General features: G+C 38.5%; 1 protein-coding gene across 1 annotated transcript in view; it reads right to left on the bottom strand.

Moving 5' to 3' along the window:
* The window catches only part of LOC122230141, a 61053-nt gene that overhangs the window by 17830 nt on the left and 25596 nt on the right, over positions 1–17627 (bottom strand). The window contains exons 3-5 of the mRNA XM_042955847.1: positions 15303–15413; positions 10676–10856; positions 2585–2666 (exon numbers count right to left, since the gene is read on the bottom strand). Coding sequence (XP_042811781.1) covers positions 2585–2666; positions 10676–10856; positions 15303–15413 — 374 coding nt within the window. The remainder of the gene's footprint in view (positions 1–2584; positions 2667–10675; positions 10857–15302; positions 15414–17627) is intronic.

Here is a 17627-nt window from a genome sequence, read left to right as displayed (position 1 = left end):
TAAGGAGAAACTGTCCCTGCCCCTATCTAAACAAAAACCTTTCACCTAAGTCACAAATCCCAGTTCCTCAAGGACTTCACTCCTGCAATTATCCTCTTTCTCTCTTCTTCCTTTCTCCATCTCTTCTGGATATTTCACAGTGAAAATCAAACACATCTTAGTGTTTGTTATCCTTCTTCAGAATCAGTCCTTGGAGCCCATGTCCTCCCCAGTGACCACCGATCATCTATCTCTGCTCTCTTCTAGCTCTTCAAAGGGGTTGTCTATACTCACTGTCTCCATTTACTTGCCTCCAATTTTCTCCTCAACCCAATGCAAAGAGGATTTCTCTCTACTGCTTTTTTGAGATAAACCTTGTTAAGGTCACAAATGACCAATGAAATCCTCAGCTTATTTCAACTCTCATCAGCATTTGAAAGAATTGGTATTTCTCCTGGAAACAATTTTTTCACAGTTTTATGACACCACATTTCCTCCCACCTTCTGTAGTCTCTTTGTCTTCCTTGCTGACTTGTCTACCACCAGCCCCTAACCACTGTCATGCTGCCAGGATTCTGTCTTTGACTCTCTTCTGATCTCTACCCTTCTTCTCTTCCTAGATAATCTCCCTTGGCTTCAAAAAATATAAACATACTCTGATAATTCAATTTTGCATCAACAATTTTAGTGTGTTATTGAACTTCACACTCAGATATCCAACTACTTAATCCCAGTGGGTGTCTAACAACTCTCTCACCCTTAGTGTGGCCAAAGGAATTTTTTGATTCCCCAGTCCACACCTTCCTTGTCTTTCTCTTTTGAGCAAATGGCACCAACGTCCACTCAGTTGATCGAATCAAAAATCCTCAAGTCATCCTTAATTCCTCTCCTTCCTCATATTCTGTATCTAATCCAAAGCAAGTTCAGGGAGGTCTATTCTAGAATCATTCTTGACTCTACCACCTTGCACCAACTGTGTGCCACCATCTGTCAGTCAATTTCTGTAGCTGCCTTTTAACTATAACCAGTTCTACAAATAGCAGAAAGATCATTTACTACATCGCTTATTACTCGTTGATGAATTTCTACTGCACCCACATTAAAATACAAGTTTCTTACCAAAGTCTAAAAGGCCCTGTATAATCAGTTCTCTGCTTATTCCTTTAACATTATCTCCCTTACTTTTCTCCTCAGTCTTAAATTTGAGCTACATCAGCCTACTTCTTCCCCTCATACATTTCAAGGTCAGTTTTGTTTCAGAGCCTTCACCCTTCTTGTTCCTTCTAGTCAGAAGTATCTTCCCCAGACTTCAGGTGCCCAATTTCCTCTCATAATTCAAATGTCATCACAAAGGACTTTCCTGACTACCTGAGGTGAAGTAGAACCTCCTGGCCCATTACTGTCTGTCACATCTCCCTCTTCAATTTTCTTCACAGAATTTATCAGTATCTGAAATTTGCTCCATGAATCCACTTGCATGTTTGCTGTTTGAATTATCCCATTGCAATGTCCGCTCCTTGAGGGAATGACTTTGAGTTTTTCACTTTCATGTTCCCAAGGACCTGGCAGCACCCCCCCTCTGCCTATGCTGACCCTTGTTTCCCTAATTCAGGCTTAAAACATAACTTCCAAAGCCCATTTGAGGAGTTAAGAATGTTATCTCTGTGGATTATACCCTGCTTTCTACTACTTTATACTTCTCCCCAGGAAAAGGAATAAAACCTTAGATATGTATAATCTATTTTCTGACTTGTCAAGGACATTGAGCATAAACTAAGTGTAAGAGTTTATGTCATAATTAAACATAAGGCAGCATAAAAATAACACCTGCCTTGGAGACAGAGACCAGTTGACATGTTGGACGAGTTGACCACAATGTTCTCCATGACTATTATCCATCTTTTTCACCTATTTCTTTTTTGTTGGCTCTATTTTAAAACCTGCTTTTTTTCTCACTTTCCTAAGAGAATTATACCTCTGGAAAAGCAGCTGGCTAAGTTCCACTTGCAATGCACTGCTGATCACACAGAAATGCACACTGCTCCCCCGGCAGAGAAATGTGTAATGGCTGATTTGTGTCTTGCTGGTTGGAAACACGCAATGGCAAGTGGGAGTTTTACTGGGTTCCCGGCACTGGAGTATAGCAGGCATTCTATTCCTTTTAGCTCATGGGTATTTTTGTTTGTTTGTTTAGTTCGACAAGAAAACACATTTATTCAGGTGCTCAGTTGCAAAGTGAAATGTGGCTCCACGCAATGAAATCATGTGCAATGAAATTCAAACTGAAAGCTATAAACCTCCACATATTTAAGCTGAGCAAGCCAACTTCTCAGAGATTTTCAAAGGCAAAGTGAAATGCACATTGCAAATGCCAGGCTATACATATCTTGAGCAACATAATACACGTTTGACTAATCTTACCATGAGTGCAGGTTAAATTGAAGCCCCCTCCAAAGTAGATCTCTGGGTACCAAGCCTTACTGAGCAGATATCTGAGGCAGTTTTCACGTCCACTGACCACTTTCTGCAGTTTTATGGGCTTCCCATAAAATGGGGTGGGAGCAGTAAAACAGTGAGTAGTAGGTCACCCTGTGTTCATACTCACACTTGGGCACAGATCTTCATTTATCCTATCATTCTCCAATGAAGACAACCAGGACTCTTCAGAACAATGGCTGATTCTAGGACTAATACAAAAAATATACAAGATGAGCCTGGAGGTTCTTGTAGTAGAAGTAAGGAAATTCTTAAAAAAAAAACAGTAACAACAACAACAAAACTTAAAAGCCACAATCATGGGAGTATGTCAACAGGCATAGGAGCCAACTGAAAGAACTCTGTATGGCCAAAGCTCAAAATATTTAAGAAACAAAATAAACAAAATAATGTTGAGTTATAACTCTAAGTATAAAATAAATATCCATGAGTCCATATTAATGTGAATAAACTATTGAATAAATAAGTAAATGAGTAAGAAGAGACAAAGCACCTATGCAGAACAATTTCAAATAATCTACATAGATGCTCCTCCCTCAAGGAGATGGAGTACAACTTTCCACTCCTTAAGTCTGTGCTGCTTATACTGTCTTCCTTCCAAAGAGTATGGGAAAGGTAAAAAGATTAACTCTACAGCAGAGAAGCCAGACAAACACACATTTCCCCAGCCATGTGGTCAAGGTTCACATCAACAGTGATAAGTATGTGGTGAGAATGGCACTTTTCCTCTGTGGTCTTCCTCCTCACAATTTATAATCCCAGTGTAATCAGGGGAAACACACCAAGCCAATCCCAACTGAAAGACATTTCACAAAATACCTGACCAATACTCCTCAAAACTTTCAAAGTCATCAGCAAGGAGAGTCTGAGAAGCTATCGTGAACAAGAAAGGACCAAGGGAGACATGGCAATGAAATGTCCTGTGATATCCTCGATGGGATTCTGGAACAGAAAGAGGACATCAGGGGAAAACTTGGGAACTCTGAATGAGGTATGGACTTCAATCAGTGAAAAGATAGATAGATAGATAGATAGATAGATAGATAGATAGATAGATATGCATAATATTAGGGGATATATACATTAGGAATATATTTTTCTGTATATCAAAACCTATTAAAAAACTGAGTACTTATCTTCAAAAATTCTGCTGGTTCCAAATAAATTTCTTAAAACATAGATATAAAGCTACTTTTCTTATTCAACAGTTACTTCCTTTATCTATTATCTTGTTTACCAAACACCTAAAAGTTACTTTCTTGCCTGTTCCAATAAGTCTTTCTCTCTCGCTATCATACCATTGCATTTCGTAGAAAGAATGTGATTCTTTTTTTTATTGAACTGCAACTTTTCTTTCCTTCGCTTTGCTGTGAAATGTGAAACCCACAGAGTTTGTTCTAGTATTGATGTGATCCCATTTGTAAATTTGACAGGAGTACAGATTTGCAACATCTTCATTTATCTCTTTCAACATTAAATCTCAGGTGCTTCTCAAAGTCATTTACCAAGACTCCTCCACTTCAGCTCCTGATTGATTTTCTAGTTTGTTCCCTCCACCAGTAGTATAGAATCTCTCCTGGCTCTCCTTAAATGCTACGGAGAGCTGAGGTCCTCTATTTCTTCAATTTCCATGAACAGAAAGGTCCATTCTCAATAATAAACAGGACTGTTATAGTCAAGGATTTTCCCTGCTAGGAAAAACCATTGATAAAACTGTCTTTTGGTGAGAATGGAAGAAAAGGGAAGCTGGCATTTTTCTTTTCTTAATCACTAAATCCTTGATAGTCAGCATTTTTTTTTTTTAAATCTTCTTGAGACTAGCTTAAGAGTCTCCTCTATTATTTGGTAACTTTGGAGAAGAGTGACCATTAAGTTCATATTACAAATTATCAATACAAAGTTACATTTCCGGAATTTCCCCCAGACTTCCACAAGGAGAAAATGTTCACACGTCTGGTATGTAAGCACACATGACAGTGAGCAAGTGTGTGTGTTAATAAGCAGTGGCAAGGATTTGCACAGTAGGAACTGAGCAGAAAGTCAAGTCCTGTTGTCCCTTCCATTCTTCCAACAAGTCTGAGATAGCACTGCCTATTGGAATCTTCACCATTAGAACTGTTCTCCTAGTTTAAATGCTTTTTTTAGCCTTGAATCCCTGTTCCTCCTGGGCTCCTAGAGCCTTTCTAATATCAAAATTCTCTTTGTATGTCATTCATTTATTCAAACTATAACATATTTATGATGCTCAGGCTAAAACACCAAGAATGCTGATACTTATTTCGAGCCAAATGAAAGCTCTAATTAATAGGGAAATACATCCTTAGTTATATTTGTTCAGTAGACAAAATTCTCATAAAATCTGGAGTCAAGGGAAGAAAATTATAAGACAGACTGTCAGCGGTAGAAAGACAGGGAAACACTGGGTTATAGTCCTTAAAGATGGAGTTTGGTCTTGAAAAAGCCCCTAAAATTGTATAGAATTGGGGGAACTGAAGGAGAGCCCTTCATGTCTCCTCCAAGCTTCTCCTGTGAGAATTTAAGAGACTGATGAGGGACTACCTCTAGCAAGGGCAGAGGGAGGATGCGATCCAGAATATATACTTGTGTAACTGAAGCCCAACACTCTGGAAAGCCAGTATGACAATCCATGCAATCAGAGGGAAGGAAACCAAGAGGGATGACACAGTAGGGGGCCAGGGTGAGGGCACCATGAGGACACAGTCAGGAAAGTGGGGCTCCTGGCTCAAACAGCTGGTACAGGAGGGTTGGAAGAAAATAGGGGGAATGGTAAGGAGCTGTGTGACAAACTGGGAGGAACAGTGAAAACAGCTTTTCCATACAGACGTAAAATCGCTCATAAACATATTTAAATCTTCACAAGCTTGGCAAAGCTTCTGTTTTGTTCTAAAATGTTAGTGGTTTCATACAAACAGATCTTGGGAAGAGCTATGGAATCATGCGTTTACCAAAAATACCCTACCAAGGTCGTAAGGTTGGAAAAAGAATGAAATCTAGAATTATTATAAAACCCCTCAATGGAGAAGTTGAAAATCTTAGAATATAAGTGTGTTGAGGCTTTATACAGCTTTTCAAACACTACCTGAATGCCAGCTGTTCCTCTTATTCTAATTTTTATTAAATTGATATCACTTACATACACATTTGTATATAAATTCATTTAATTCATAATAGTCCATAGAAAAAATAGTTGCTTAATGCTTACTCCCCAAGAAAGAACCTCTCATGCACTTTCTCCTTCCCAGAATGACTTCCTTATCCCTCTTTTCCACCCATTGACATTGTATTCATCTTTAGGTCCAATGTGAATCCCATATGGGGAAGTACAATCAACAGAAGAATGGTAGCTTCAACTGCAAATTTCCCTTCTTCCTAGACAGTCCCATAAAATGTGTGTAATACTGACTCAAAATTTACAAATCAAATTGCGCACCAAATCACATGTGCACCAAACTGCCACAGCTTTTCTTAGATAGTCATACTATATCTTCCCCAAGTAAGACCCTGAGAAGTCCTAGAGTGAAACCATCACAGCTTTTTTTTTTTTTTTTACCAACTTGGCTTTGGAACTCTAGAAGTACCAAACACTAGTGAATACCACACAAACACACTTGTCTACCCCAATATTTGTTTGTTTTTTTTAGTTGAGGTATAGTTAACACACAATGTCATGTTTGTTTCAGTAGTACAAAGTAGTGATTCTGTAACCCTAAACCTCAATGCTTTTTTTTAAATGTTTATTCTGAGAGAGAGGGAGAAGAGAGGGCCTGGGCAGGGAAGAAGCAGAGAGAGAGAATGAATCCTAAGCAGGCCCCACAGTGCCCGTTTAGACCCCGATGCAGGGCTCAGACTTATGAACGGTGGGATCATGACCTGAGCCAAAAACAAGAGTTGGAGGCTCAACCAACTGAGCCACCCAAGAGCCCTATACCTCAATGTTTATTAACTTGACCTTGGAACTTTGACTACTATATATAAAGATTTATGTATTATTTATTTATTCCTTTATAGATAACAATTATAACATATAAGTTTACATACATTATAAACCCTAACTCTCAAGCCATACTAAAAGTCATTAATGCAAAGGCCCTCTCCAAGCCTGAGGTCAGCGACCCGGTCTCACTCAGTCCTGTCATATTTAGTAGCTAGCAAATGTTAGGCACACAGTAGGAATTCAGTGGGATGAATGTAGTAAAAGGAGAGCAACATAAAAAATAACTAGCACTTATTGAGGGACTGTTTTATGTCAAGCACTTAGCTGGAAGTGTCACATTTAATTCCTACAAGTCAATAAAATAAACATTGCTATCTGTATTTTATACAAGGGAAAACAGACTCAATGGTTAAGTAATTTTTCCAAAGCTCATACAACTAATGACTATTTGGGTCAGGATATTTCTGTTTTAAAATATTGGAGCTCTAGAATATTTCATTAGAAAAATATTTCTGTTGCTTTGAAAACCCAAGTCTACATAGGAAACATTCTAGTAAAGAAGAAAATACACTGAAATATTACTAAACTGGTTTCTGATGACAAAAGCATTTTTTTAACTTTAATTAAAAATTAAAGTCACCATCTAATAAAATAGTCTACGCAGCCATTCCAAGAATTCTGAAAAATAAATCTCCATCTGACATTCATTCTTTTAAAATTGCTTTAGGGTTTGAAATAAATGTATTATATTTATCGAATATATATATCATCTGAAAGTAAAACGTAAAATGAAAACAAGACTTTTTTGTTTAGTGTGTGATGTTTACCAGCTGCTCCAGGGCTTAAGAAAAGCATTTAATTGAATGTCTAAAAATATAAATTTTTAACGCTTCAAGTCCAGTTTTATAGTCATGGAGACCAAGGTATACTTTCTTACTTTAAATTTAAAATTGCCCCCCAGTGGAAGAAAACAAGCTTTAACTTTGCAAGTTTCAAAAAAAAAAAAAAAAAAAACTTTGTAAGTTTCATCTAAAGATGTCATTACAGTAAACAAAAATGGTACTTCATTTTATGGCTAAGAGCATATCTTAAAAGAACTAATGAACAAAAATAAGGCCATATTTTTAGGGATGTGTAAGGGCTAGCACCAGCTGCTATTTAACCAGAACAATAAATATGTGAATGTCTATGAGATACCAGGGGGTATCTACAGACACTTGGTGGAAATGCCAGGCACTGTACTGGGCACTTGGTGATAAAACAGCATTCTTGAAAAAGATTTACTCTCCAGGCAAGGCTAGGAACAAGTTATAAATAACTTGGCATGATCTCTAAAAATAACATACAACAGGAAGATGTGCTATAGAATGTAAGGAAAGGTGGTATGTGGAGATGTTTACAAAAACGAGCTCCAGAAGAAGAGTTCTCCAGGCTAAGGACCTCAGCCAGAAGTAAGATTGTCATATTCAAGGGCAGAAATAAGGCCTGTGGGGCCAGAATGGGGTGAATGAACCAGTAATATGAGGTCAGATAGCAGCAGGGATGAGGAAACCATATGGATCTACTCTCAGAGTAATGGGAAATCACGGAGGGCTCAAAGTAGGGGAATGAAACACTGTGATTTCGCTGTTCACTGTGGGGGGCATGGAGGTGGGCAGGTAGGTTGCATCATGGCTTAGGATGATCTGTTTGGAGGGCAGAACTGAGAAGACAGAGAGAAGTGGATGAGCCAGAGGATACACTTTGGAAATGGGGGGGAGGGAGAAGACTTGCTGGTGGACTGGAAAGCAAGGGGTAAGGGAAAGAGAGAAGCAAAAGGGATTCCTATGTTTTTAACTGGAACAGCCCAAGGCAACAACAGTCCATGTCCTGCAATGGGAACTACTTCCTAAATGTGTTTGACCACAAATCCTCTTCTGCTCTGCTTCTTAACAAGTTATGACACCAGTGTCTGTGAAGCACCAGAGGACAACGCAGTTACGGGTCTAAATAGGCATCACTTCATCCTCTCCTTGGAGTCTTAACATATGTCTATTCTCTGTGGAAAAGTGCAGTGCAAAATGTCATGTTGCCTGGATTTTAATTTTCCTTGTGACAGGCTCTATCAATAGGTACAGGGAATTTAAAGGAGTAATTGATCAAACGTAAACAAGTCTCAAATCTGACAATATTTTAATGTGACTATATTCACTGGGACTACAATCCCAAATCTTACTGGCTAATGAACCCATTACTAAATAATAATGACTGCCATTTTTGTTTGTTTTTTCTTTTTGTATTTGAACACATTTTATTGAACTATATAAATAAAATATGAAGTCTTTTGAATGAATTATATTCTCAGTGTGACTATGCCAATAATTTTTTATTAAGGTACAATTGGCATGTAATATTAGTTGCAGGCGTTCAACATAATGATTCAATATTTGTATGTAGTGTTAAATGATCACCACAATAATGTGGGTTAACATTCATCACCATACAAAGTCACAAAAAATATTTTTTCTTGTGATGAAGACCTTTAAGTTGTACTCCCTTAGCAACTTTCAAATATGCAGCGGCATTATTAACTATAGTCACCATGCTTTAAACTATATTCCTATGACCTCTTTACTTTTTAACTGGAAGTTTGTACCTTTTAACCCCCTCCACCCATTTCACACAACCCCTACCCTTGCCCCTCCACCAATTTGTTCACTGTATCTATGAACTTGGTTTTGAGTTTTGTTGTTGTTCTAGATTCCCCATGTAAGTGGGATCATACGGTATTTGTGTTTCTCTGACTTCGTTCAGCTAGCATTATGCCTGCAAGATCCATCTATGTGGTCTCAAATACCAAGATTTCATTCTTTTGTACAGCTAAATAATATTCCATTTTATGTATATAAAATTTTTCTTTATTCACTTATCCATTGATGAACACCTTAGCTTGTTTCCAAGGCTTGGATACTGTAATAATTCTACAATTAACATGGGGGTGCCTATTGTCCTTGTGAATTGGTGGTGTTTTCTTACACAGAAATGAAATTGCTGGATCATATGGTAATTCTATTTTTAATTTTTTAAGGAATCCCCATACTGTTCTCCATACCAGCCAGACCAACAGTGCACAACGGTTCCCATTTCTTCACACCATCCACAGCATTATCTCTGTATTTTTTATTATAACCATCTTAACAAGGTGATATCTCACTGTGGTTTCAATTTGCAGTTCCCTGATGATCAGTGATGGTGAGCATCTCTTCATGTACTGTTGGCCATCTCTATGTCTTCTGTGGAAATATATCTCTTCAGAACTTTTGTTGGATTTTGTGCTATTGAGAAATATGAATTATTTATATATTTTGGATATTAACTCCTTGTCAGATGTATAACTTGCAAATATTTTTTTCCACTCAGTAGGCTGCCTTTTCATTTTGTTGATGATACAACTACCATTTATGTTACATGTGCCATGCTAAGGGCTTCACGTAGATCAGAGCTTTTAATCAACATTTCAGTCCTGGGAAGTAGGTAGAATTACTTTAATTTTATAGAAGGGGAAGCAGCCAGAAATCACACAAGCAGGAAGGGAGAAGTGTCTATCTGTGTTTAATCCTGTGACTGTTTTTCCCAAAAATTTGGCTACCAGAGCTCCAGAGTTCCAAGTAGACTTCACCATTGAACAAAAAGCAAAGATAGGTAAGAAAAAAAAAATGACAATTTTATCTAGTCCATGGAGAGTTAAAAATTAATTGTTTCAAATTTCTTTTTCCTCTACATTTATCCTAATTGCCAAAAATAATGAAAACATCTAAAGACGCTGGGAAAATCCACCAAGTAGGCGAGAATTCTTTTTTGTTTCAAGTTGTAAGTTCTCTGGCCTGGGTTGATTTTATTTAAAGCTTACCAAAAGAGTGTGAAACACTTAAAGAAAACACTATTGAAAGAGGAGGCAGAATGAGAGAAAGAACTGCCTGAGACAGCATCCAGAGGTCACAAAGCCAAAGAAAAATCCAGAACTTGATATAAATACGAACTGGCTTGTTTTAGGAAAGAACAGCCCCCAGAAAAGGCCAAAGCAGACCATTCTTTTATTTAGTTAGTTTTTACTTGAATTCCAGTCAGTCAACATACACTATAACATTAGTTTCAGGTGTACAATTTAGTGATTCAACACTTACATACATCACAAGGAGCTCATCACAACAAGTGCCCTCCTTAATCCCCTTCACCTATTTAACCCAACCCCCCCATCCACCTCACCTTTGATTATGTGCTTTAATTCCACCTATGACTGATATCATATGATATTTGTCTTCCTCTGACTTATTTCGCTGAAGCATAACGCTCTCTAGCTCCATCCACATCATTGCAAATGGCAAGATTTCATTCTTCTTTATGGCTGAGTAATACTCTTTTACATAGCTGTGCTCTCTCAGGTCACCTAGCATGGTAAACAGTGAACAAACATACTCTTCCACCTGAAATTCATCTTCTGTTTATTATGGTTCTCAGCCATCCTCTCCACTCTAGACGATCTTAGATATTGATCATTTCAGTACGTTTGTCTACCAACTGTGTTTGCAGCATAGGAGAGATTATTATTATCCCCGAATTACTGAGGACCCAGAACTTCCTCACAGGTGGGGGAATTCTGTGTCAACAACAAATGGGAACAAAATCTACCACAAATCCAAATTAAAAGTTAATCAGCATCTATTGTAGCTTCAACCATATCTTCAGGATAAGGAGGAAATAAAAGGCATAAAAAGAACACCAGCTTTTGTTTCTTTATTGTTCTATAAGGTATTTTGTATTGTTTTGTTTTGTTTTTGAAGTTTTGTTTTAGCAACTAAAGCAACTGACACTGAAGATAGGTAAAAATTACCAAGTTTGTTTTTTTAGTTAATTTTTAAAAATCCTTAACTTTGGATATCTTTGTGAACCAAATTGCTAGAAAGCCTGTCCTAATATTTTTGAGGTAATGTTTGTTAGATTATTTCAAATAAACTGATACTTATTCACTAATTACTCTGTGCCAAGCATTGAGAGATACAATGATGTCATCGTATATATAATGAGGATATATAATGATGTCAGACTCTCTTTTTGCCTCTCTGGCTCTCACTCTCTCTCTCTGTGCATATGTGTGTGTGTATTTGTGGGTGTGCATTCATAAAATCCTGCCTAAACTTCTACTATGTCGGATTCATTCTCTAAAGTTACTCTGAAATCTAGTCTTTGTCTCCCAGGTACTCAAGACACTTACTTAACATGATCTAATTTGCACACTTAATAAAATGTTCTCCAGTCTGCCTTCCAAATCAAAGTATGAAATGGGACTGGGACAGTGTGACCTTATGCAGTGTCACATGACACATGCAGGCATTCGAATCATAGCTACAGGGCTCTAATTTCCAACAAATAGTTGTTGAAATTCATATTGTACCTATTCACAGGGAAACTCAACAGAAACCTTGTAATGTTGACCCATATCCCCCTGAGCATCTACTGAGACAAATCTACTGATTTGTCCCCTAAGAAGTGACAGAGAGTGGGTCAGAAGCTTAGCTGGCACCTGGTCAGCTAACTTGAAGGGATCTACACAAGAGACTTGCACTGAGAGGGATAAAGAAGGAGCCAAGATTAGAAAAACAGAGCAAGCACACATTTACACCTATGAGCACTTAACGAAGTACAGGCTTTTTGTGAGGACACAGATATGTGGCCCATGGAGGTTAGACAACTATCTGCCTTCTGAGCCTTTAAAAATTTTTAATTTTTATTTATTTTTGAGAGAGCCCAAGTGGGGCTTAAGAGAAAGAGGGAGACAGAGGATCCAAAGCAGGCTCTGTATTGAGAGCAGCAAGCCCAGTGTGGGGCTTGAACTCATGAACTATGAGATCATGCTCTGAGCTAAGTCAAGAGTCTTAGCTAAGCTAAGAGTCATGCTCTGAGCTTGGTATAGCCTGGGGAAGCATCTGTTGGTCTAAAGTGTTTTTGTTTCATTTGTTTTGTGCTTTTTTTCATAAACCTAAAATGATCAGGTGTATGCCCTGGCTTTTAGCAAAAAGTTCTAGGATTATATTTAAAAATTACTCAAAATTAAAGAAGGCATTAGAAATCCTACACTGAATGCCTAGTAGGGATAAAATGTAGCCAAATATACTAATGGAATAAATGTTTGTGATGACACTAAAGGCATTAAGGAAAAAAGGACAGCTCTCTGTAATGTGAGCAAGTGACATTTTTATCAAAATTATCAGTAACTTTGTCCGGACATCCACTGTTAAATGAGTGTTTGCTCTACCCTGAGCACAAGCTTTGTGATTGTGCACGTAGTTTCCTCTGCTTTTCCCAATAAAATTGTGAAGGAAATACTACTCTCCCAACTCATAGAAGAGAAAAAATAAAGCTTAGTGGAGGTAAGCAAATCACCCACAGTGATGATACAACTTAAGTAACAGAGCAGAGACAACTGTCCATCTTATTCCCAAATATGCAACAATCACAAAAAGAACACCAGCATGTGATCAAGCTGCCTTAAGTGTGAGGTTGAGTACGCCTGGTCTAAAATAAATAAATAAATAAATAAATAAATAAATAAATAAATAAATAAATAAATAAATAAATAAAATTAAAAAAAAAAAAAAAAGCAAAGCACCTAACTCCTTTCCAGAGATACCCTTGGAATATGTCCCGAGAGGCAAATTTCAAGCCAAAGGTGAAACCACAGCAATAGCCAACGTGGTCCTTGACTGACCACTTTGGCCCCAGTGGATGTTTATTCCCGGAATTTCACTTTGGCATTATTAACTTAGCTGGTGTGCTAATAAGCTGACACTTGGAAATACCAATTGTGTTTATTGCTGGAACGTGCTATGATGTTGAGGCTATGGGTCACTATTTCACATGGTTCTCTGGTATGACACAGAGCAAAAACTTTTCCCAGGTTTTGAAACCAGGAAAAACACATACCTTTCTTGAAGAACAGATATGTTTCTGGGGCTCTCGTGTGCCTGGGGACTGATCACGTTGCCCTGTTTTCTCTGAGAGCCAGGAAGTCGAAGACCAGCTGACAACAATGTTAGGTATTGCCTCATGTACTAACAATTTTCCAGGTGTAATTTTATCACCCTGACATTTTTACCCCCCCTTTCCTCATAACTTTACATTGGTTTTCCTATGGTATTATACTGCAGATGTTTACATACTGATTTTCAAACCCTACTTGGGATAGAGACACTCACACATTTCTCTATTTCTGAGTGTGACAGGATCTCTATATTTGTACCTGGAACAGATAAATGACCCCCATTAGACTGGGACCTCTTCAAGGAAAGGAGAGATGTCTTAATCACCTCGGTCTCTTCAGTACAAGCCCTCCACTAGGCATATTGTCAGCACTTACGAAACACATACTGAATTGAATTTTGAAGTATCCCCAGGGAACCTTCAGGAAGGTCTGAAAAATGATTTAGAGCTTTGAACGACTGTCTCAGCACTTCGGCCCCCATTAGATGAGGGATCTCTTTGTTTACACTCTGGTTCTTGGTATAAGTGAGAAGAGAGAAGATTCTGCTACACTAGAGTCCATGTCTGAAAGTGCCAGTGCGCCTAATGGAGTGCTCATGACACAATACTCTTAACACAGCGCCTCTAACACACCACCCCTCTGAGAGGTAATATCCTTCTAAGTGCCCCCACGTACCCCGGGGGACTTAATAAATGTTTCCTGAATTAATGTTGACAAATGGGCATCTCCTTATTTCTTATATATAAAAGTAAGAAACGGTTCCTCTGGTGCCTTCTTTTGACTCTCCTTAGTAATATATGTGGAGTGAATGGAGCACCGCATGGGGCTACAAACTAAGATGCTGGACTCAGACATATGTGTTCAAATCCTGATATGCCACTAACCAGCTTTGCAACCTTACCTCTCCTAAATAAGCAAGTTATCTGATACATTTGCCCATGTTTAAATGGTGAACAATCATGGGGTACCTGGGTGGCTCAGATGGTTGAGCATCTGAGTCTTGATCTCAGCTTAGGGTGTGCTCTTGTGGTTCCTGGGATCAAGCCCTGCATCAGGTTCAGTACTGGCAGCATGGAGCCTGCTTGGGATTCTCTCTCTTTCTCTGCCCCTCCCATACTTGTAGTGTCTGTCTGTCTGTCTCTCTCAAAATAAAAAAATAAACTTTAAAAAAATTAATAAATGATGAGAAATCTTAATATTTACCCATGAGATTACTATAAGGATCTGATACAGTGAGTTCTGTGCACTCAGACCAACACCATGCACATCGTGAGTACTCAGTAAATGGGAGGTTGCCTTACCTGTTTTCTTATATTCATTCCAAAGTCAAACAGAAAATATCTACCCTTAGGGAAGTGATCTCTGGCTAGCACACTTGTAACCAAAACACCCTCAATTTCAACCCCTAACAGCATCTCAAATTTGCTCAGTCCACTCTCTTTCCCCAAATCTAGGGTCAAATAAGCATGCACCCTCCTTCTTGCTCTAGAGAGATGCTGTGGGGAGGGACAGGAGGGGAGCAGCACTCATTAATAGATAGCTTCAAAATCCTCTTAACATACTAGGAATAGCTGGAAAATGACAGAGCTTCTTGACTATGTCAAAGAGATATTGAGAAATGGGATTTGAATTTAAAGCAAGCATCATTAACAAGAATGAAATATTTGGGAAGCTCATGGCTGATTTCTTAGGATTAGATTTAGAAAAACAAACACTCTTCTAAGTGAAGCATGGACTGAATTTATGAGCTAGAGATAATTCTTTGCTGTGAAAGATAAATCTCTTCAAAGTGATGACAATATAAAAGTATGTTTGCATTTAATTTAGTGTTTATGAAAAACATTGTATGCTTACCTACGTAGAACTCAAGCTCACAGGCGTACGAGTCAGTGATTAGTATAATCTCCTGCTGAAGCCTTGTCCTCGAGCCACCACAAGTCCATCTGGCTCCTCTGTATGCTCCATCTGTATGCAGGGAAAAGAGAATGACATTAGCATCATGTCTACACAAAGAACAACTTTGCGTTTAGAGACAGGATGAGGGAGCCACTGAATGCACAATTACCCAAAAGGTTGAGCCTCCTTAGTAAAGGAATGTACATCCCTGGGAACTGACCTCAAGGTCATGAGTACCATTGTTGTGGGGGGTGGTGTTGTGCAGCTACCCACAGTGGACTACAAAGAACTCATGTTCAAACACTTCAAGTCAATCTCATTTTTAAAGAGCCAAGCTAAGTGTTCTATCCATCCCCCCAACCCCACAGCCCTAAAGGCCTATCCTCTGGGCTCAAAAATAACACAGCTATTGTTGTTTTCTGTCCTATAATTATAAGTGAGCAACCAAATGACTACACCAGCTGCACTACACCCTGTCCCATGAGGAGCCACAATATGAAACATGAAGGCATCTCACTGAGCTGGCAGTGAGCCTCCTAGAATGAGCTCGTCAGTTCTAACAGATGGCTTATATTTGAGATTTTGCACAGTGTTTTCATATACTGCACAGTGGTTAAGAGCATGGGTTTGGAGTCTGACTGCATGGGTTGGAATCACGGTGACCTTGAGCAAGGATTTTATTCTCCATCTGCAGTTTTCTATCTGCAGAAACGGACTAATAATATGACTTATTTCAGAGAGCTATTGTGATGATTAAGTGAATTAATATGTGAATTAATATGTTTATTAGTCTGCTTGGGCTTCCATAACATAATACCATACACTGGGTGGTTTAAACAACAGAAATGTATTTTCTCATGGTTCTGGTGGCAGGAAAATCAGAGATCAAGGTTCTCGAAGTCTTTGCTTCCAGGTGTGGACCCTCTTTCTGGCTTACAGACTGCCATCTTTTCATTGTCTTCTCACCTCTCTCTCCTCCTCTTCCTAAAAAGCTCCTGATACCATCATAAGGGACCCACCCCCATGACTTCACCTCACCCTAATTAGCTCCCAAAGATCCCATCTGCACATACAGTTACATCGCAGGTTATGAATTTGGGGGGAATGCAATTCCTTTCATAGCAATATACATAAAGACTTTAGACCAGGGCCCAAAAATGGATTAAGTACTAAATAAATATTGACTATTATTATTCTTGTGCCAGCCACTTCATATAGAATGGTCTTACTTAAAAATTACAGTAGTTGGGGCACCTGAGTGGTTCAGTTGCTTCAGTGTCCAACTCTTGATTTCAGCTCAGGTCATGGTCCCAGGGTCATGAGATCAAGCCCCATGTCTAGACTCAGCATGGAGCCTGCTTGGGATTCTCTCTCCCCCCGCCCTCTCTCCCTCTCGTCCTCTCACCTATTAGCACTCTCTTTCTAAAATATGAAACAAGCAAAAAAAATATTAAAAATCACAGTAGTGCAGCAATCCCTATGAAAATAACACCAGCATTCTTCACAGAGCTAAAACAAATAATCCTAAAATTTGTATGCAACCAGAAAAGACCGTGAAGAGCCAAAGCAATCTTGAAAAAGAAAAAGAAAGCTGGAAGCATTACAATCCCAGACTTCAAGATATATTACAAAGCTATAATCATCAAGACAGTATGGTACTGGCACAAAAACAGACAGATCAATGGGACAGAATAGAAAACCCAGAAATGGACCCACAAATGTATGGCCAACTAATCTTTGACAAAACAGGAAACAATATACAATGGAATAAAGACAGTCTGTTCAGCAAATGGCACTGGGAAAACTGGGAAAACTTCTCTCATGGAGAGGAATGAACCTGGAACACTTTCTTACACTCTACACAAAAATAAACTCAAAATGGATGAAAGGCCTAAACATAAGACAGGAAACCATCAAAATCCTTGAGGAGAAAGCAGGCAAAAACCTCTTTGACCTCAGCTGCAGCAACTTCTTACTCAACATGTCTCCAGAGGCAAGGGAAACAAAAGCAAAAATGAAGGTCCCAATAGGGACCTCATCAAAATAAAAAGCTTCTGCACAGCTAAGGAAACAATCAGCAAAACTAAAAGACAACTGATAGAATTGGAGAAGATATTTAGAAATGACACAGCAGATAAAGGGTTAGTATCCAAAATCCATAAAGAACTTATCAAACTCAACACCCAAAAAAACAAATAATCCAGTGAAGAAATGGGAAAAAGATCTGAATAGACACTTCTCCAAAGAAGACATCCAGATGGCTAACCAACACATGGAAAAATG

Source organism: Panthera leo, chromosome A1 (assembly GCF_018350215.1).
Source record: "Panthera leo isolate Ple1 chromosome A1, P.leo_Ple1_pat1.1, whole genome shotgun sequence".
NCBI lineage: Eukaryota > Metazoa > Chordata > Mammalia > Carnivora > Felidae > Panthera > Panthera leo.
The sequence above is the reverse complement of the archived record's forward strand: the minus strand, read 5'-3'. Positions and strand labels throughout refer to the sequence as shown.